This window comes from Micropterus salmoides, unplaced genomic scaffold, assembly GCF_014851395.1.
Source record: "Micropterus salmoides isolate LMB-PRFRI ecotype aquatic unplaced genomic scaffold, ASM1485139v1 Ms_hic_scaffold_13, whole genome shotgun sequence".
Classification (NCBI taxonomy): domain Eukaryota; kingdom Metazoa; phylum Chordata; class Actinopteri; order Centrarchiformes; family Centrarchidae; genus Micropterus; species Micropterus salmoides.
In genome coordinates, this window is record NW_024040374.1 from 20181206 (window position 1) to 20203361 (window position 22156).

Here is a 22156-nt window from a genome sequence, read left to right on the forward strand (position 1 = left end):
AATCTGTTCGTTGTTCTAGTAACAGAGCATCATGTCCTAAATCAGACTAAAATACTAAAATGAGGAAGAGAAAGCAGTTCAAATTGCACTCATCCTGATAAATCTCATGAAATTAAATACACTTGTGATAAAAGAAGCATGTATAATCTTTATGGTCCAACAGCTGTCCAGCTTTTAAATTCCTCATATACTTCCTGTCTCTCTTAAGCTAGTGTGTGGATTGTATTATCGTGGCTGTGACAGAATCTCACACCACGACCATAAATGACTCTGCTGGGTCCAAGTCTGGATCACCAAGCTGTTCTCAAGTCCGTGCTTACAGCCAGAATAAGCATTCCCATCACATAAAGTGCAATAAGCGTTATCTTTGTTTTCAAGTTAAAAGAATTAATATGACCCAAACACCCTGAAAGCTGTGACCTTCAACTTTCTTTCCCACTCCGACCAGAGTAAGAATCAGAGAGAATAAACACATTTTAAATAAATATAGTAGATCAGAGAGAAAACTGGTTTAACAGGCTGGTCACAGATTTTCTCTCTATTCTCTGTTGGTATCACTTGGACACTTTTCAGCATGAAATACAGCACTGGTCTGTGTTTGGACCTGCTGAGATAAAATGGAGCTGAAATTTGCCTTTCCTTTTACTCCCCTAAGTGAACACCATACTCCTGTTAAGATGACTAAAGACACCATGTCCAGGGCTTTGTGAGGTCTGTTTGGTTTCCCCACATCTTGTTTTCTTGTGGCTCCTCAGCACTCTAAGTCCTTTTCAGGGACTTTATGAGGGCCCGCCTTGTGGAGAGAAAGCCTTGGCTGTGTTTGCTTTGGGAATAGTCTCCTGACAGGGTGCTAAAGGAGCATGTCAGAGCACGGGTCCCAAAGTGTTTGGGTAAAGAGAGCCGCTACCTCTTGCCACTGAGGAATCCGCCCTTCTTCGGTAATCTGTCACACCTCCTTCCAAATAAAATGGCTCAGAGATTTTCACACAAGTCTGTCAGGGTTAATATTTACCCCTGCCCTTTGGTCAACAGGGGGAGAGAGGCAGACAGGGGGAGAGAGAAAGTGGGAGAGTTTGGTGTTTGAAGCAGGTTGTCATTTGCGTGTCTTCACAGCCAGACCTGGCAAGGTGATAAAATACTGACACATTTTATCGGAAATATTTCCTCAGCTTGACACTTACGACCACTTAGAAAGGTCTGATGGGTCATTTGTTAACATAAACCAATTTTGTTTACAGACAGAGTTATAGAGAAATTCATAAATTCTTTATGACTTTAAAGCTTTACATTCTTGGAAAAATGCTTATATGCTTTCTTGCCAAACGTTTGATGAAAAGATTGAGACGACTCTCATATCCGTCTGAAACTGGAGTCAAATTGTTTTTGCCACAGCTAGCCTAGCTCCGTCCAAAGGTAACTCACTAATTAACAAGTTATGCCTCGTTTGGTTAAAAACGACAGGTTATGAACTATTTCATACGTAATGAGTCTCCACTGGTTGCATGTCCTTTAGTGAGCTTTTAGAGTTGCAGGGAGGCTGATTTTTTTTTACCCTTGGAGGCTAGCTGTTCCCCCATGCTTTCAGTCTTTATGCTTTGCTAAGAAAACAGTCTCCTGTCTCTATCTTCATTTGACAGATATACGAGTGGTGACAATCTTCTCAGCAAACTCTCTGCAAGAGAGTAACTCAAGTCCCTTTCGCCAAGAGCATTCCCAAAAATGTCAGACTATTCCTTTAAAGGTTCCAACAAATACATTGGCAGCCCAGTAATCTTTTCAAGTGAACAGAGGTATCTGTTTCATGAAGATGAGCATAAAATTCCCCTCTATCAGTTTCTATTTTTTCTGTGTATGTCTGTCACAGCTCATCAAACACGTGTGGCAGTGGGTGAATTGGGGGAGTCGCTGCAGGAGTGTACAGGAGGAAGGAGCAAGTGGGGCGGAGGGGAGGAGGCGGGGGATTTAGCGTGGCCTGTCGGAGGGCTAATTCCTGTGCTGGCGTTGGAGCTTCTCAGCTCCGCCGTGGCTCAGATATTCAGATTTGGGCTGGGCTGCCATGTGGGCTCGAAGATACTCTAGAGCTGGCTCCTCCCCCGCTCTATTCAGGGCCTGCGAGGAGCCTTGGGATGGCGTTAAAAAAGGAGATTAAGTTTCCTCCAGAGAGCAAAGCTCCTTAAGGGGGTATCTGTGTGCCTCTCAGCCGCCTGGTCAGTAAGGGATGCATGAGGGGGGCCTCGCCATGAACTCCACTGAGACAGTAGAGGGCGGGGGGCGGGGTGACACATAAGAGGTGGGGGTGAGGAACACAGGGAGGATGACCTGACTCCCACCCTATGACCGGCTCCACCCTTACCCTGGTTACCACCTCAAATGTTGATGTCAAATCAGATTCACTGCTTTGGGCGCTAGCAGAAAGAATCCCCCCAGTAAATTATGGAAATAGTTGATTTCACCTGAGAGGACTCAGCTTTTTGTTTGTCTGTATATGCTATCATTTAATGTCATTTGAAAGTATGTCTCAGGGGTTTTGTGAGCATGACCATGCATATGTGCTTGTGAGTGTGTAAGGGAGATACAGTGTGTCTGTATACAAGTCTCATTCTCAGAGTTTAAATTGGGCTCCACATGTAACGGATGGCTGTTTAACGTGCATGTGGAAAGACGTGATGCTCAAACACACAACACTTCTGTGATCTTGTAAATCAGTATAAACACACAAACAGAGACTAAATAAAATGTACTTATAGACACGAGAAACTGTCTTTTCTGGTGGATGTGACTTTTGTAAAATGGTCTGAATAGTGTCAATCAGTGGGTTTGGATTAGGTCAAAAGCACCCAGGTGTCTATTACACTTCTAATATTAGATCATTAAGTGGCCATTCAGGCAGACTTATAAGTATTTCAATTTCTAACCGTGAATAGAGTTGAAATCTACCCTTCAAAAAGCTTTGATTTGTTCCTTTGAATCAAAAAGGGCTGGAGCGCAAAAGCAGAGAGGAAAAAACCCTTACACATTCCTTTATTTGATTAGCAATACTGATGACACGGTTGAATGAGAGGCAAAAAAAAAAAATCTAATGACTTCTTCAGCTTTGTAGCAGGGCTGAAAAAGCCTTATCTGCTCTATTCAGCAGTGGTCTCTCCTGGGAAGCGAGGATCACTGTGCTGCGGGACTGTCAGGTCCTGCCAATAGCCGTAATGGGCCCTAATTCCACATTAATGCAGTCTAAATGAAGTGTCACAGGAAGATTGATCTGTTGAGGGCGTTGCCTTGATGAAGGTTGTTCTACTGAGTGGGCGCCTCAGTGGACACCTGGTTACTCTCTGCAGCGCCCCAGGGGTCTCATCTGAAGCCTGCGGAGCAACCTGTCAGACTGCATGCATATCTGAGTGCATATTCAAAAAGTCTTAAATACGTCTAAAACACAGCAACTTGAGAGTGTAATTTTCTATGATTCCTGTGAATAAATGCCAGCAGGTGGAGGGATGGCGCCGTCCTGTCTCTAATGTTTTAAAGATTGTCTAATATTTGCTAGGCTCTTTGTGATGAAGGTACATTTTTCATCATGTTCTGTTGTCTGACAGGTGCATAGGCCGGATAATGCTGCCAGTGGGAGACTTTGCAGGGGGCTTAAATACAACCAGTCCTCCTACTGTACATATCTAAAACCCCATTTTACTCCTTTCCATTAGTAATTCTTGTCCACAGAAATGGATTTTTACTAACTGTCAAGTTTAAACTGCTACTTTTCCTGTATGTAGAGTATTAGGCTAATCATGCAGTAATTCTAGTTTCTGTATGCTTGCCAAAAAAATATATGGCTGGGCAGCCAGTTTTGACATTACCGGGGGGGGTTTTGTTGTTGTTGTTGTTGTTGTTGTTTTACATCTTTACATTGGAGGACCAAGTAAGATCAAATGTTTTTGCAGGTTTTGTCATTTGGGCACAGTGGCAATTTCTAAAATTCATTTAGAATATACAATATTAGAGTACTGAGTAAAAATATGTGAAGTACATGATGATATATTAACAGAATTTGGAAGGTGTTTAGGTGTTATCATAATGAAGGCATCCTGTAAAAGTTTACATTCTTTGTTTTATTTACAGTGCAATTGTTTTCTCAAAAATACCTTTTTCCAATAATCAGTTGTTCAAATATTATTTTAATACAAATTTACTTAAGTAAAGTTATATTATATTAAGTTATATTCTGTAATAAAGTATGGTGTATTATAAAGTTTTATTTTTCCTGTTAAGGTTTTAAGGTGGATTTTTATAGATCTATTTTTTTTGGGACCTACTTTATAAAATGTACTTTTTGTTTAAAAACTGTTTTAAAAAACCCACATAGGGCATTGGCGAACCAAAAGGACACAATTAGCCACACTCTGTCAATGCAAAAAATAATAATTTTACATATTTTTTGTCATGTGGGGGGAAGTTTAAAATTTTCACTTGACTCTAATGATTTGAACTGTGACTTTAAATAAGGTCTATAATATATAATAAAAGGCCCTTCAAGGTTCCATTTGATGTTTAAATCACATTCACGCAATCGTAACATTTAGCCATGAGGCTGTCAGCACCGGACACACTCCCTTCACATCAAACGGTCTTCCACAGTTAATTGGAACGCCATAAATGATATTTCATGTAGTTAAAGCTGCAGAGGAACGTTGGAATGAGTATGTCAGCTGGCGAGTGAGTGTGTATGCGTGTGACAGCACATGAGCAAACATATGCATACTTTACATGTGCACGTTCAACATTAGAAGCAGCAGGCCTCTGGATGAGCTTCCCAGGTGACCCAGAAGACTGCAGCATGTGTGTCAGTGTCAGTTTGATTAGCTCTAATACCGGGGCTTTTGGCACATGTGGTCAGGTTAATGAAACTCAGTGAGAAGGCACTTTTTCCTGGTTCCCTCCCCGCCAGGAAGCTGCGGGTGATGGGATGAGGTTCAGCAATTCGCTCCCTCTCTCCCTCAGCGGCCCCCTTCCCCACCAACGGGACAGTCTGATACCGTCTTTAGGCTGTTGAGATGTATTACTCTTTTCCACCTCCACATCCTTCCTTCTCAAACACGTCCCGCTGATTTTCATCCATTCAATTTATATTCGACTGATGATCAGTTTGGTTTTGTTTACTAATGGTAAAGAAGAAATGTAATTTAGGAGATGCTTTTTAAACAGGGAATACTGTCCAAAAGATTTTCATTTCTTCTGTAATTAAGTGATTTATTGAGATTTACTGGCATCTCCAGAAAGAATGCAATAAAAACAATAAACCTTTTATTACATGGATGTACCTCTGAATGGGGTGAATCTTGGAAACTTCCAGGAATTGAAGACCAACCAATAAAAAACTTTCTTTAAACACACAACATTCAGTTAAGGTTTTTCCAAGGATTGCCAAGGTTATCATGACACCAGCTCTTCAGACCCTCAAAGTGTTTCTCCTTGCTCCCTCTTTCTTCGCTGACACAGAAGTAGGGCACACCGGAGAATGAGCAACACAATTGTGAGGCATCCTGTCCCTTTAAGAGGGGGACCCATCTAATCTCTCCCTATCCACTCAGGCCCTGGATTTATAAATTTCCTGCAATCTCGATTCTCAAAGCCGTCTTGATTTTGAGAGTGTGTGTCTGCTTGTGAGAGAGGAAGTGTAGGACTGGCAAGAGGTACTATTGGGGGGTTGTGGTTTGTTTGTGCTGTCCTTTAGAAAAAGAGCTTACGGGTTCAGCAGAAGAAACGCGGGGAGCTAATGTGAAGATTTAGGACTTTCTCCGAGGCTTGGCCTCGTCTAAGCTCTGTTTGCTTGAGCCGTTTGTGGGGTCCTGCTCACACTAAACCCAGATTAATATTCCCCCCATATCCAACCAACCCAGACACCGTCTCCCGGCCTCGCTGTCCTCCACCCCCCCACCCCCTCTTTTCCCTGCCTTTTCTGGCCGTGATCGTCTCCCTTCCCTAATCCAAGTCCGCTGCCTCTCATCTTGCTCTTTATCTCGTCTAAGTAAGCACCTTTCTCATGGCTTCTTTCCATGAGGGGGAAGCAGCAGGAGGAGCGTAAATATGTTTTCCCCAAGCCCTCCTCATTGCTCACTGACCTCTGTGAGTTGTTATTATCAGAGTGACTGCTAAGCTCTGAGATTGCTTTTAGCCAGGTTCACCAGGGGAGAGTAAGGCTGGCTTTAATGATTCTGTATTGTATTTACACGCCACCCAAAGAACACATGAAGGATGGGTACTTTTTATAATAGGCAAATATTCCAACCATTAACAAATAAAATTAATATAAGAGAGATACACTCTTCTATCTAAATCAACTCCAGTGGTTTCTATCTATCAAATTTACTGTGCTGAAATTCCCACAGTAAAATTATTTTCATACAATATAACACACCTGCCAATATTGTGGGATCCATTAGAAGAACACCAAATAAAAGATTAAAAAATGTATTAACACTGAATCAACACCTCAGCCTCACTCACCACAAAACTTGAACATTTTAAACTCCATGCAAATAGAATTCATTGCAGGTCTACTATATTAGATTGCATTACACTGTTGGGTGTTCCTGTTATTTTGTCCACCAACTGTATGTCACTCCCTTGCACCTCATTAATGAACAAACAAACAGGCATTTCAAAATGTGCTGGGATTAATGCTTACAAGATGCTTTAGCACTATATTATTTCATATTGATGAGCTGTGAGAACAGCATAATTAAGGCCAGAGCACAGAAATGCATTACAAGCAGCCGTCCGATGGCAACAGTAAACCATTACTGCTTCCTTCCCTACTGCTGGTTTCCCAGACTCTGCAGACGCTCTCACAGGATTGTCACCAAAAGCCTCTTCTTCATCTTCTCCTTCTCACTCTTTTTTTGTTGTTTTAACTCCCTTTCTTGTTCCTTTTCTCCCATCTGGATCAAGACTGAGGGAAGAATAACAAATGCATTTGGAGTCGAGAGAAAAGGGGATGAATTTGGCGTGCTAAACAGGCAGGCTAAACCCATTACCTAAGTGTTCTTTATCTTCCCATATGCTTTTGTTGTTTAATCAGCTTTGTATCTCTCCAAATCCTGGATTGAGATAACAAACAAATGGATGAGCTCAACGTGCGCAGAGTAAGAAAGCCTTTTTGCTGGCACCTTAAATGGCAAAGACCATCCCAGTGCTGCACAGCGGTCAGAGCAGAAAACACATTTTTGGACCAGGTTAACTCCTTAAAATGACCTCCTATACCATGTCCCTGTTGTAAGGGAATGGACTCTGAGAGAAAGAGGGAAAGGGCAAAGAGGGAGGGGGGGTAAAGCTGGAGCTCACAGATTTGCAAACTTCCACCATGATTCCTTTCTGCTTCTTCTACATAAGAAAAGGAGGATTCTAGATTATCTCTGGCGCTCAAAGCCAGGAAGAGTTGAAGTCTCACTGAATACAGAAAGGACTGCCAATGTGGGTGTACAATAGTCACAATTGTTATCAGATTTTCTTTTGGGTTTCTAAAAATATGGTGTGCGCCTGTAAATTGTACAGAAAAATTTAGACTGAGTTGAGTCTAGTGGTCCAGCAGAAGCAGAATTTGTTGTCTCCTACAGATGACCCTGGGTACTGCAATGAATATTCTTAAAACTCATGAGAGGCAATGTTGCTACCGCCACCTGCTGGTGTAGCTAATAAACTGCTCTCACATTTACAGATCTCTGTTTACAGATCTCTGTAGTACAGAGTGGACAAAATTCCACAAATGTTTAAAAAGGAAGTCACAAATGTAACATAACTTGCAAATTCACAGGAAATGTGCAAAAACTGTTTTGTGTGCAAAAATAGATCCACAAATGCATAAATAACACTTTGTATGTGAAATTAAAATATGTGTGAACAGAGTAAATTGTACATATTTACAAACTGCACTGTATTTTTGTGGATATTATTTTACACACATGTAAAAATACATGTTTTGGGTAGTGAGATATTTGTGTATATTTCTTTTTACAGATCTCCGCAGTACACATTGGACAAAATTCCACAAATGTGTAAAAAGGAAGTTACAAATGTAACATGACCCACAAATTGACAGAAAGAAATCTGCAAATGTGCAAAAACTGTTTTGTGTGTAGTCACTCTGTATTTTTGTGGATATGATTTTACACATCACAAATGTAAAAATACATATTTGTAGATTGTGATAGAACTCTACAAGGGGGTGGCACGGTGGTGCAGTGGTTAGCACTGTCGCCTCACTGCAAGAAGGTTGCCGGTTTCCCCGGCCTTTCTGTGTGGAGTTTGCGTGTTCTCCCCGTGTCTGCGTGGGTTCTCTCCGGGTGCTCCGGCTTCCTCCCATCATCCAAAGACATGCGGACTAGGTTGATTGGTGACCCTAAATTGTGTGAGTGTGAGAGTGAGTGGTTGTTCGTCTATGTGTGGCCCTGCGACTGGCGACCTGTCCAGGGTGTTCCCCCGCCTTGCGCCCGATGTCAGCTGGGATTGGCTCCAGCCCCCTCCCCGCAACCCTCTACACAGGATAAGCGATTGACGATGGATGGAGAACTCTACAAGACAATCCCAGAGTCACTCTTAAACCTGCAATAACAAATGATTTTTTTTCCACTTGTGAGTAGCGGAAACACATCACACTTTATCTATTAGGCTTTAAATAAAAACAACAGCAACAGAACAAAGACTGTTGTTAATTTCAGAATTATTTCTGTTTTAACATTTACCTTTTTAATCCATTTGCACTATGTGAAGCGTAATATACAAGTACACATATATTTGTTTGTGCAAATCTGCTGGTTTCATGTTCCTCTTCATGACAAGTATACAGTTATCTTCAGGATTCAGCATGCTGTTGAAATCAATTCAACAACTCTCAAAAGAAGCATGAAAAATATTGCATCACTTGTCAACATTTTGAGGGCTCAGAAGTTCCTCTGAGTGACACCTAAACTCATCTTTGACAGAAATAAAAAAGTGAACACGCACAGAAACAATTTTGTTCAGACCATAGCCAGTGATGATAAGAGTGGGTGCAGGCGACCTCAATGTGCATCTCACAGTTGAATTCCCCCAGGGTAGAGGGGCTCATCGCCCCTTCTTGTTCCTCCCATCAGCTATACACACACAAACACACACATACACACACACACAGATAGGCAGGGAATGCTTGGGAAAATAGCCCTCATTTATTATTGCCACACTCCCTCGTCTCGTCCCCTCGGTTCAGCGGGTGCGCCGCCAAAGCACGACTTCCACCGCCAATGTCACACAATTACCTCTTAACTGCTCAAACAAATAGAGCGACCCAGAGAGTGACATCAAATCAAAACTGTCACAGGTGATTGAGTCTAGTCATCAAGGCAGCCCGCCCGCTACCTGTCAGGAGAGTCAGGGAATGAAACGAAGAGGGAGAGAAGAGGGTGAATGTGATAGCAGCTTTATAATAGACCCCTAATAATGTATAAACACCCCCTCTCTCTTTTTGCTCCACTCATATTAAAGTTGGGCACAGAGTGCACGATGCCCTCCTTTTCAGCCGCTCGACTCCCTCTCGGGACTCAGAAATGGCTGTGAATGGAGTAATGATAGGGAAAATGATAGAGGGGAGATTGAAATTTCCATCCTCTCTGAACCATGCCAGCTCTGCTCCCGAAAAGACATTGGCTGCTAATGGGGTTAGATCACACGCATGAGAGTTTGAGGCCTGAGTGATGTTAGCTGTTGATACTCCAGACACAGATTGAAAAAAAAAAAACAACACTTTGAAGGGACTCCCTTAAGGTTTGGCCATAGAGTGATAGTCCCCAGCCCTCTGCTTCCAGCAAACAGTTTGGGCTTTACTCTCCACAGGAAATCACGAGTGGATCCAGACAACCATCTGACAGCGTAGCTGTGATATAGACGACGCAGATAGGTGAACGAGGCATAAGAGGGCGGGGGGGGCAGAGAAATGAAGAGTGTGAGCAAAGGGTTGAGCAAGAACAAGCCAAGGGGACATTAGGGACATGATGATGTTGTCAGTGTCTGATATAAATTGGAGAATGACACAGTCAACAGACACGGCTGGCTGCTCGCCACGGCAACACGCCGGGGCCGTGACACTGACAAATGGAATATTTCAAAGGACTTAATCAGAGGAAATGGGGTTTGGTCTGCAGGTGACACAAGTCCCGCTCCAGCGCTCACAAAAAGAAAACTGATTGCCTGCCTTGAAACCCCCACCGTTTTTCTATTTCTCTGTGTGTCTGTCTCTCTGCTGCCTATCTGACTCTCACCGTTTCCCTGGCCTCACTTGCCTCTGTCACTCCAATTACCATGAGCATGTAGTACAATTAGATTCAATCAGAGATAGCCTGTGAAAGCTGTGCCTAAAAGCCAATGCAGAACTACGATACACAGTATAGACTGTGTAGTTCTGCATGTTTCTGCAGAACTATAGTTCTGTATAACTTGCTTAGTAGACTGTAGGCTATGAGTGGCTTCACATTTAAGCAAAAGTCAGAGGAATAAAAAAGCAGCTCTGTCAGACTTTACTGCACAATGGTGTTTCGAGCTAAATGCCAACGTTAACATGCTCACAATGCTCACAATAACAACATAAGTTTTACCATGTTCACCGTCTGTCAGCATGCTAACATTTGCTAATTAGCACTCAACAAGAAATACAGCTGGGTCTGATGGGAATCTCATTATTTTTGTAGGTATTTGATCATACACCAAAGTACTCCTGAGTAAAAGTTAGGGGTCACAAAAGTCATTAGGATTAATCCCCTGAGGACCAGAATATCTGCACCACAAAAGTTGTTAAGGTATTTCAGTCTGGAGCAAAGACATCCATCCCTAGAGTCATGCTGCTAGCATGGTTAAAAACTGACTGCAGAAGTATTAAAAAGTCAACACAAAGCCACATATAATGTGGTATACTGACATGTGCTTTGGGACTACAATGGTGACATCGTAATAAAGCATGCACAATAACACTGTGTCCCTACACACTGTGCATTGCTCGTGTCACTGCGCCGCAGGTTACCACACACAGGTAGATCAACAGTGATAGATCTCTCTGCTTATAACCCGGGGAGAGGTGGGGGTATCCTGGCAGACGCAGGGGAAGGACAGCAAGAGGAGGGGAAACAACATTAGCAACAACTGATGAGGTGATGGAGAGAACACCTCTAGGAAGAAAGTTTAGTTTATTTAACTTTCTGCTGGTCACTAGATTGTTGAACTAAGAAGAACAGAGAGTTATTCCTTAGGATTTTAAATCTCTGGGACAAGATGCCAAGAAAGATTCTCTTTGTTTCAAAACTGCCACCAGGACACAAACACAAAAAACTGAAATCCATCTCCTAACTCCTTTGTTTCCAGGACCTAACATGGCAGTGCCAGCAGAAGCCACATGCGTCTATGAGATTGGTGATTTGGTGCCTCGAGTCCAGTAGCCCCACGCCGGGTATGAATCACGGTAAGGGACCGCTGCCTTGTCACAGCGTCTACAGATCAATGATAATTACCACCTTGACATGAGTACGCTTATTACTGAACAGGATCAGGGACAGGGGCCTGAGCTGTGGCGGCCGTAGGGCCCGATCGATACTCCAGGAATAATGGCTCTCTGGGGCCCTAGATTGGACTTTGCCACTAAACAAGCCATTACAGCCGCACGCATGACAGCTTAGGTCTAGATATGCGTCCTAACTCTCTTTCTCCTGGAGGCTTCGCTCTCAGAGCCCGCCTCACTATGGCTCCCACATGCCTGAGTACTCAATCTTGTCATGGACTGTTATGGGCAGCAAGACACATGCCTCTGGCTTTGAGACGTGTTAACCAGAAGTGAGTGATTATGGGAAGCATGCTGCTACAACACAATGTGCTCCTGCGCAACATGCCGGTGAAAGGGGCCTTGCAATGTGACCTGATGATTGCCACTGAGTATAGAGATCAAACACAGCTGCACCAGTGTGCGTACACATAAACATACCCACACACACACACAAACAAAACGCACACAAAAGCAAGCACGTCAATGCGTATAAAGCGATGCAGATCCGTCTATGGCAGCCCTCATCTTCTTTTCTCTTTGATTTTTACCATTTCCCTCCTCCAGATCCCTTGTTTTTTTCCCCTCTCCTTTTTTAATCCGGTCATACCTGTAATCGGGCTCTGCGACAGGAAACTTCAGAGAATCAATTAGTCCTCGCCTCATCCGGGAGCCAAGACGATTCCTCTCGACTTGAGCCGCAAACTCCTTCTATCAGGAGTCATTCTGCCTGCCTAACACCCAGACTCCTCTCTCCTGAGCCCGGATAGGTTTGACTCTAAGCCTCTAAAACGTTGACAACCCAAAGCGCCTTTCTCTCGGCAAGCCCTAACCGCCTGCCTCACCCCGGCCCCTTCTCCTCTTTCTAACCGTCGTTGCTGCTAAATAAAGAAGGATTTGTTTTTCCTCCACAGCAGAACTATGATAATGATGCAGCGCTGTGGCATTTCTTCCACAATTTAATAAACAGTCCCTTTTAAAAGAAAACAAACTAAATCATGAGCTAAAGTGCGATAAAAGTCGATAGGAGAAGCTGGTGACTCCTGGCCTTCTTTTGTCCCGGGGAAGTTAGCCACTGAAGAGGCAGCATTGTGGACGGTGTTGTTTTTAAATGCCGCCACATGGCACAAATGGAAATGCAAACCTGGGACTCTTCTGCTGGCTACAGCAGGCCCTCGAGTGGAGTCTGGAACAAACAGAACATTGAGGGGTCAGATTTAATCCCTCCGCCCCTGCCTTTTGTATTCAGATTAAAGACTAAGGAGGATTTGCAGGAGCCTGGAGTCTCTTGTTAAAAGACTGTGTTCTCCACTTAACCTGCAATTTACCTGTCACTTAAGCCCGCTGCAGCGATCATCCACACCTCTGGTAGTGAAAGGGGCTGTTATTTTTCTGCGTTTTTTCACATCTCTGAAGAAAGGCTTTATGTTCACTTGAGCATAATGAATTCCCCAACAGATGCTGATTAAAGCAGCAGTGGTTTGTGAGAGATACTTAACACTTTAGAAATAAACTTGAGTGAGATTGGCACTAGTATACACACACACACACACACACACACACACACAAACAGAGGCGCACACACACATACAAGTCTACTTCTAATAAACCAGAAATCACTTCTTGGCCAGTTGGACTGTTCTGATGAGGTTGAATTCTGTGTTTATTCTCTAGAGTGTCGTGAAAGAGATGCCTGCAGGACATGGAGCCGAAACACATTGTGAAGCTTCTTGACTTGATTTGTATTGCCAAGCCTCCTCATCTGCTCTACTAAAAAATCCTGCCATGGAAACCTGACCTTCTTTTTCCCTCCATAACCCTCTCCCAGAGGCCGAGCATGATTCATCTCCCCGAAACTAAGTAAGGAGAATGAATGAAACTGCCGCCATCACTCTATCCCACCTCATCCATTTCATCCTCTCCTGTGAGTTGTCTTGCCCTCCGCCGGACGGCCATATAGCCCCTCTAAATCTTTCTCCTGAACAGAACTCACTAGGTCCACGGCAGTAGTAAAGTGGACCATTCGTTTTCACAGCACAGCCAAAAGGAGTAATGGGAGTAATGTTGAGACATTATCAGTCACTCACTGGCTGCCAAAGCTCTATGAGTCGCTCCTGCCCCTTTTTTTAAAAAGCATGTACAGATGCCCACCAAACAACCGCACAGCTCTTGATGGAGCTTTACACAAGTCTTTGATAGGTCCCTTAATCTCCACTAAACTATCCCACTGGTTTTAACACCCTTACGCATTAGCCTATGTCTTATAACTTAAGAGTTTATCATTATGCGCTAAATTTAGACGTCCTTTCTTAAGACTCAAGGCAGCTTGGAAAGCTGTATGCATACAGCGTGCAAAATTATAAACCTTCCGAAACATAACAAAGGATGTGAAAATGTTCATTGTTTTAGGAATCAGTATCTTCTGCAATTGAGCCATAACAGATTAAAACAGTTTGGAGAAACAATCATTTGGATGGAGAAGATGACTTTTCACTTGGATTGCATGGATATCATGAGAAAGCAAAACTCTTTCGGTGAAGAGCAGGATCAAAAACAAAAGTCACTCATCTGCTGAAACCTTCGTCTTGATTTTTTCATGTTAAAGAGGGTTGCCGTCTGGTTTGCTTAATTTTTAGAACTTTTCCCCTCCTCTTTCTACTGTTCTCTCCGTTTCCTCCCCCCCATCTCAAACAAGTCTGTTCTCTCTGGTGCCCGTGAGAGTTGCGGTCTTTATTCTGCAGAAACCCACCTGTCCGCCTGCACATCAAACCCATCCCCGGTGGGCTTCTGTGTTAAATTCCAAACTTAAAACCCATTACTGAGCTATCAGCTCACTCATAATGCTGTCTAACGACTTAATTTCCCTAAGTGTCAGCCCCCGTCAGTCACCAGAGGCGCTGTCAGCTCGGCTGCCCATGTCCACGGCTTTCGGGTGCTCTGAGGCATCACTGCCATAGCCACCTGCATCTCGTCTCAGCCTGTCCTCATCAAAAACAGGATAGAACGCTCAATCTCTGAAAATATGTCAAGGCAAAGTGACTGGGGACACAGGGGGTAAGAGACTTTGGAATGAAAGTGCTGGGTATTCCATTTACCATATCCACTCTATTAGTCAGAGCGGCACAGTCAATCAGGGCCCCATTTTGATTCGAGGGGAGTCAGGGGAGAGAATTGGGACACAGCAAAATGGCTGACGGTCACGGCATGGCTATTCCAGCTCAGCTGAAATCAGTTTGAGGAGTTGCTGTGTATAAAATGGATTATTACCATACAGATCCAAAACGTCACCGCCTGTCCTTGTTAACCGAGGAGGCAGCCACGGAGCATGTGCAGGGAGGAAAGTGACAAGAGGGGGCAAGGTTGAGCTGGAGAGGGTCGAAGCCAATTGTGTGTGTTCGTGCATGTGTGTGCATGTGTGCTCCCCACTGTCTCCTCCCCAGGTACCTCTATGTGAAATGATTTGGTAAATATGGAAAGGGGCCCCTAGGCCACGCAGGCCCGGCCCCTCTTTAGGAGTGGATAATTGACTCCTTTTCCTCCTTGATAATTCATTGCTTGCATATGCCAGCTAATACATCAGCTGAAAACTGCCCTGGCCCTCATCTCCCTTGACACACACACACACACACACACACCACTACCCAGAGGAATGAGCGACTGCGGAGAGAGCAGGCATAAAAAAATGGGGATGACAAATGGGAGCACTTCTAGATCTATGAATGAATTATGTCTTCTAAATACCTTGAGCAGAGGCAACTGTCATCTGGCGTCTATACTAATCTGGGACAAAATATGACCAGCTCTGCATTAAAAAAGAAGGGAGCATGGGCTGCTAGAGAATGAAGCGAGAAATGAACGAGCAATCAGGCCATTAAAATATGCTGTCTGATTCAGCTTTGGTGGACATTTGCACATTTATCATGAGATGGAAATATCCTCCACCATTTGTCATTTTAATACGGCCCCTTCCATTGAAATAGATTAGGATTATTCCAGCAGGACAGAGTTATCATTTGTTTTACAATAGCCGAGTCAGCACTCACAACAGTCATTAGGACTTAGATCAAGCCGGCTGCTGTTGAGAGAGACACTTTGCAACCTGCAAAGAAAGATAGAATTAATGGCACTTCATTTCAAGAGGTGGGATATGAAGCGCCTGCTCTACCCAACAAAGGAGGTGGGAGGGAAAGACAAATGGCTCTTACAAGTTGTCGGGCCTGTGTACAGGAATTTCAGCGTGCATGAAACACGTCGGGTCACTCACCTGGTGATTATTATGTTCACAGAGGAGGTCAAAGACACTGTAACCTTGCTATTGTTCTATCTTGTGGTTATTTGGGAATGTAGTATAGGTTATTACCTGTGGGAAATGTATTTTTCGGGCAGCAGTTCAGAGACGACCTGGCTGTGGTTCAGGGCCGCAGGAGGATCACTGCGTCCCTCTGCAGAGCAAGGAGCTACAGGCAGGAGGAGGCCCAAGGGCGGCGCAGTGCGGCCAGGCACTTTGAACAAGCGCAGGGATGCATTCAAGGCCTACACACTTTGGATGTGGGAAAGTATGAATTGAGACAACCAACCAAAAAAGGAAATAAGCATAACTTGCACTGCCTTAAAGAGCTAATCATGTCACTAACAGACACATGAACTTGATGATACCGCAGTTAACTTCTTTATTAACTGAACAAAATTCATGAGATTGTGTTAAACTCAGTAGTGATGATTTAATTCCATAGCACATCATTTATTTATTTTTTCATATTTATTTATTTATTTATTTTTGTTTGTTTCACTGCAATCTACCAATTAAGACTTGATCCAGACATGTTTTAAGACATACTCTGCTTTGGATAATAATTTGTGTCTGATGTAGTTTTTCCACAAAAAAAGTGAATTCACATTAAAATTAAATCTACTCCTTCTCTTACATTGAAAAATCGAGGATTATATGAATATGCAAAATATTTTCATTTCCAGTGTTTAGCTACTAGATTTCTACTTCACTGAAAAGTATATTGTCAGTATAGGTACACTGAAGGTTTCAGGTTTCCACATCACATGAGTGTAACCTGCATTTTGAACCAGGATTGGTTTCTGGACAAGTTGTGATGTCACAAAATTATCCCACAGCCCACCATCAAACTGGTTAAATTAAGGTTATTGTTAAGAAACTTTACCACTTCAACAGATTAATTTGGAATCAGCCTTTTAGTGACAAACTCTGCACATACATCACTCTACACTGTGATAAAACAAGTGAAGTAACAATAAGCAAAACACAGTTTTCAGTGGAGGGGAACTTTAAATCAGCACTTTCTATGAGGGATTCTGTTGTTGGCCTACACCAAGTTGTCTAATATGCCTACAGCAGCCTGCAATAAATACTTAAGATGTGCTTCTGTTTCTTATTTATATCAATCAGGGTAAATATTAGAAAAATCTCTCTGTATATCTCTCAGTATCACGCAATACAATTCAACAGCAACACAAACATGCTCTGAAATGGGCAAAGTCGATTCAACACCTCTCTGAACACAACAGTTTCAGCAGAGACTGAATTATATAGCTTTCATGAAAGAAGCGGTTTTTGCATGACTGCATTAGTTTTAGCTTGGTGTAGCTAATAAACTGAAACTGAGTGTATTTTCTTGAGCGATTGATATTTTTTTGGACCAAAGGATGACAGATTTCATAATAGGGGGAAATTTGTGGAAAGCAGGCCTACTATTAGCATGTTAGAATAAATTTTAATTTAAAATTATACATGATTCAATATAGCATCAAAGCCAAAACTTACTACATCAAAACAAACCCAGTAGGCCTAAATATTCTTACCTCGACAAGAACACGACCAATCTTCACCAGGCTTGGAAACACTGTGTGAATGGCGATACTGCACTCTAGTGGCAGAAGCCAGTACTGGAGACTGTTTTGTTAGTATTTTTTATGGAGTACATGAGAATAACTTAAATATAATACTTCATAAATCATCAAGATTTTAATTAATGCATGGTTGATAGTCAGATGGTCATATGAGAGGAAACAAGAGGATGTGTCTCACAATAACAACATTTCGTAAACTGACATCCTGTTGTCTTGGTTATGTACTTTCTCTTGAAGCATCAGGTTACAAGATGAATTATTCCTCTTTTATTACTTTAAATGATTCCTTTATGAGTAGTCTTGCTCTTCATGAGCATGAATAGGGCCTACTGTCTTCTCCCCACAAGGTGGAGTCAGAAGACTAGATGTAGCTTGAGCTCTGTCAATGGAGATGAAATCTTGTGAGGTTATTTTGCCTTTGAATCAAATGATGGAGCTCCAAGAATTATCATTATAATATCATTATGCACACTGAACACCTCTTTAGGATGGGAGCTATTTGCATAAAAGTAATAGCCTTGGCCTTTTGTGAATCATTCGGCTCTTGCTGACACTCATGTGATTGTGAGCCTTTATCCTCACTACAATTATTAAATTTGCGAGTCATTACTTTAATTAGTGGAGTGGAATGAGATAAAGATTGCAAATTAAAGCTATTTTATGCATTTATCAATATCAAAGACTGGTTTTGTAGACAGTAATAATTGAAGAATCATGTGGTAATCAATATGAAGAACAGCAGAGAGTTGGGTACAACATGGTGAAATGGATTTAGCGGATTTTGGTGTCTTTATAGGAAACGTGAACATAAGAGTGGCACAATCTCTTGCTGTACACACACAATGACTTTTCTCACTCATGTTTTTTTTTCGCTCTGCCATAACTCTTTTTATTACAGTTTTGGTATAATTAAGTAACAGTCAATACACAGCCTTTTGATATACTAAGAATATCTAACTTAATGAATAACTACCAACAACTTAACTGTGTGTAGCTATTCATACCGTAACACATAATCTGGTGACGGTGAAATAACCCACATCAACAATGTCTTTGGTTATCTTTTCTGTTGGTTGTGTTGTGCTGGCCCTCTGTGGTGTGGTGTCCCATAGACAGTCTAAGTACTGGGAACAGGCAGGGTAACAGGTCCCCTTTTTCTGCTTTCCAGCAAAGTCATTTTTCATAGTTTCCTTTTCATTATTGTGCATAGGAAGTGTTCTTTTCACCTGGAAAGCCCTTTGAAACGTTATTAGAAATTTTATATATCACTTAAGGTATATTCAGGTAATTGCCAAAGTTGATTTCTGTTTATGCAGAGATGGAAGGATGACTGTTAAGGATGACTGTGTAAACCATGTGACATTTTATATTTTTTATATACTGAAATATTGCACAGCCTATACACATAGGGCCAGCAGACATTTTAGCATTTTAATACATATAATACATGTTGTATATTCATCTTTGTATTTTTATCCTTCTTTTATTCTATTATATTTCTTTTGTAATTGTTATTTTTTTTACTATTGTTCTTGTTAATTGCACACCAGTCTTTTAACACAGCCTCAACAGAAGCCTATGCCACCCTGCATTTCACTGCATGTTTTAATCTTGTGCATCCAAATATATTTGGATGAATTGAGTATGAATACAGAAGGAGTTGATTCATTTCATGACAGCGAAAGTTGATGACACGACAGAACATCAAAATTCTAATATCATTTCAAACATACACTGTTGACTGACTCGTCAAACACTCCTTTATCATCAAGGTCTGCATCTATCTACTGTTGAAATGGCAAAGGTGAGATAGGGTTATTTTTCTGTTTTGAAATAGTTGGTTATTATATCAAATCAGTTGTTTGTATATCCAAAAATATTTTGTTTAAAATTCAATGTATTCTGGACATCTAGGTTTCATATAATTGTTTTTCAAATTACTGTATTTCAATGTGAAGCACAAACTGCATACTGTAATATTATTATTGAAAGCCTGCCCCCAAATGTAACATTTTAGTAGCAAAGCTTCACCATCACTAAGGTTGAGAGGTGGCTGCAACTCAAATTAATTAATTTCCCTTTGCAATCCTTCAGAGCAACATGACCTCATAAACAAGTTCAGGTTGCCAAGACATGTCATCCTATTTATAGAATCACTCGTTTTCAAATTTCTGACTCACTGGATGACTACAGACAACCACACTGCCTGCATGTAGCCATTCATAAGGCTCAATCCACACACAAAATAGACGGCAATGACAGCAGGTGGCGGCTGTTCTGTTATCTTTTCCAGTGGTGGAGCTGTGTGTGGGGATCACAATGTGAGCGGGGATCACACTGTGTGTCTTGCTGTGTTTGTGGACGGCAGATGTAGAATGTTGAGTAAACAGGGCTCTCACCTTTGCCAGCAGCTGTTGGGTAAGACGCCAAGAGATGGGCAGTGCATCAGGAAGGAGCTGTTTGCTGGCTTTTCTCAGATAACAGATGAAGCACCGCCACAATCAGTGTACCTTTCTCATGTAGCCTGACATGTATGTGCTATTGTTTTTTTCATCCCTTTTGTTTCTGTGCATGCCACACAGGGTCTATTAATTTGTTCCAAGTTAGTTATTGTGAGGTTTTTAATCAGAAACACACCATATTAGTGACAGTAAAACAAAATTTTAGCTTTATGTACAAAATATATAGGTGCTCCAAACATATATTGACGCCTGCAGTAACATAATCACAATGGTGGTACAACATGATTCACTAATTTGTTCCTGAATATCCATCTTAACACAGATCTTGACTCACTCACTGCAGCTGATGCCTTTTAAAAACGAAAAATCTTAACAGTTCTGTCAAAGTGTGTGAAAAACTGTGGCTGAGATTTACCAGGCTTACACGTGAACAGCTTTAATGACTCATACGGGGTTGGCTGGACACCATCATCTTCTATCCCAGCCTGTGAGGTGACAAGCCATTAACCACAGTCCATAGGACATCAATGCATATTAATATTATTAGATAATCTGCCTTAACTGGATGTTTTATACATCAAGCCGTATACAAACAGGCAGTGGGATTAAGGTATCTCCTGTTGCTGTTTCTGTTCTGGGGATGTGATGCTGGGACTGAGCAATAAACATTCAGCAACACACTGTAACACGCCAAATAACACGCAACACATTTCCATCCTGTAAACAAGCAAAACAATGAAGCACAGGTTGTAGAAGCTATGTAGAGAAAGTGTCCTGAGCGGGCAGCAGCTATGTGGGGGTGCTCTCCTTGCTGTCAGAGATCATGGTGGGGTTATCTCCAGTGACACCCATGTCAGACATCTCTGATATGTGCAGCTCAGCGACTCCATCCTGACAGCCAGCCGGATTGCTGTCGACCCCGGTGTGAGAGGAGCTGGGGGAGTTGGTGGGGCTGAGCTGAACAGCTGTAGTGTCCTGCAGAGTGTGCTCACTCGTCTCCATCTCAAACGCCGCCGTCCCCATCCGCATCAGCCCCCACTTCTCGCCTCCTTTAGCTCTGCGCGCCCCATGGGCCGGGGGCCTCCTACTGATCACACAGCAGGCTGTGAAGAAGGCCAGGGCTATCAATAAGAGAAGAGGCCCGATGATGATTGGGGGGTTGTCAGTAGGAATGAAGTTGCCAAAGGCAAAAGCTCCCACCAGGGTGATGTTGATGCCAGCCAGCATGATGCACAGGCCACAGGCACAGCACAGGGCCGGGGAGGGCAGGCTCTGGTGCTGCAGGGAGCGCCGCTTGGGCCCCTTCTTGGGAGCAGATGGTCTGGAGTTTTTGTCAGGTAGCACCATGTCTGTCTGGAGAGTACTGTGAGACCCAGAGAAGCTGAAGAACAGATCACTGAGCTCACCACCTCAAAGAGCGAGAGAAAAGAAGAGGAAGAGCAAATGTGGGATGATGGTTTTAGAGGCTGTAAAGCTTTTAAACACTTTAAATGTTTCTGTGACATTTGACTTGAAAGAAATAAAATAAATGCCTAAATGCCACAAAATAAATATGGAAAAATTAATTAATTTCCTTCATTAATTTAATAAATCAGTTACTCCTTTTTGAAAGTTTTCACACATAAACAGGAATAAGTGACACAAAAACCTTTAATGCACATGACAAATACCACTAAAAGTGCAGTTTTCACTAGTGATAACACTGTCATTGAATAACTACACACTGACTCAAAAATCCCCAAACCACTTCATCCTTAATGATGGTCAGCTGCCAGACAGTTTAGACTGAGAAGAAACGCTGAAAACAACCCCGCAGCAGCATTATTATGCGCTTTCGTCAGTGTCCCTCACCTTAGATCAGACCTAGAATCCAGTTTTGTGTCTCTCCATCCATCAGAAGTCGCGGAGCTGGAGGTGATCTCTCTCCCTCGGGCAGGTGAACAGTGAAGTGAGCTGCTGCCGCGCCGCTGCTCACCCACCACATGTTGTAATGAAGAGGGACCACTGGGGGGCGCCATAGGGCTCGGAAATAAACGGCCCAATCAATCGGGCGCGACGAAGTGATGACGGTTTGCGTGTGTGCACTGAACAAATCAACATCTGATACATACGAGTCTGAGATGTCAGTGGAAACACAACGACACAGGATGGGTGGTCTTGAATGTTACTGCTGCTCCTTTGACTTTTGTTTGGATAAAACAAAGCATTGCGAAGATATCATTTATGTAGGTAGGTATAGGGATCATTTTGCATTTCTTATTTTATTTAA

At 42.5% G+C, this 22156-nt stretch overlaps 1 protein-coding gene across 1 annotated transcript; it reads right to left on the bottom strand.

Moving 5' to 3' along the window:
* Positions 1–20037: 20037 nt before the first annotated feature.
* Positions 20038–21287, bottom strand: LOC119901397 (transmembrane protein 275-like). Its single transcript, XM_038717015.1, has one exon. It carries the CDS (start codon positions 21232–21234, stop codon positions 20677–20679), a length of 558 nt encoding a protein of 185 aa, XP_038572943.1. The 5' UTR covers positions 21235–21287; the 3' UTR covers positions 20038–20676.
* Between the last annotated feature and the right edge of the window lie 869 nt (positions 21288–22156).

Bases quoted from the DNA above. Each gene is read 5' to 3' on its own strand.
- LOC119901397 (XM_038717015.1), bottom strand. From the start codon at position 21,234: ATGGTGCTACCTGACAAAAACTCCAGACCATCTGCTCCCAAGAAGGGG.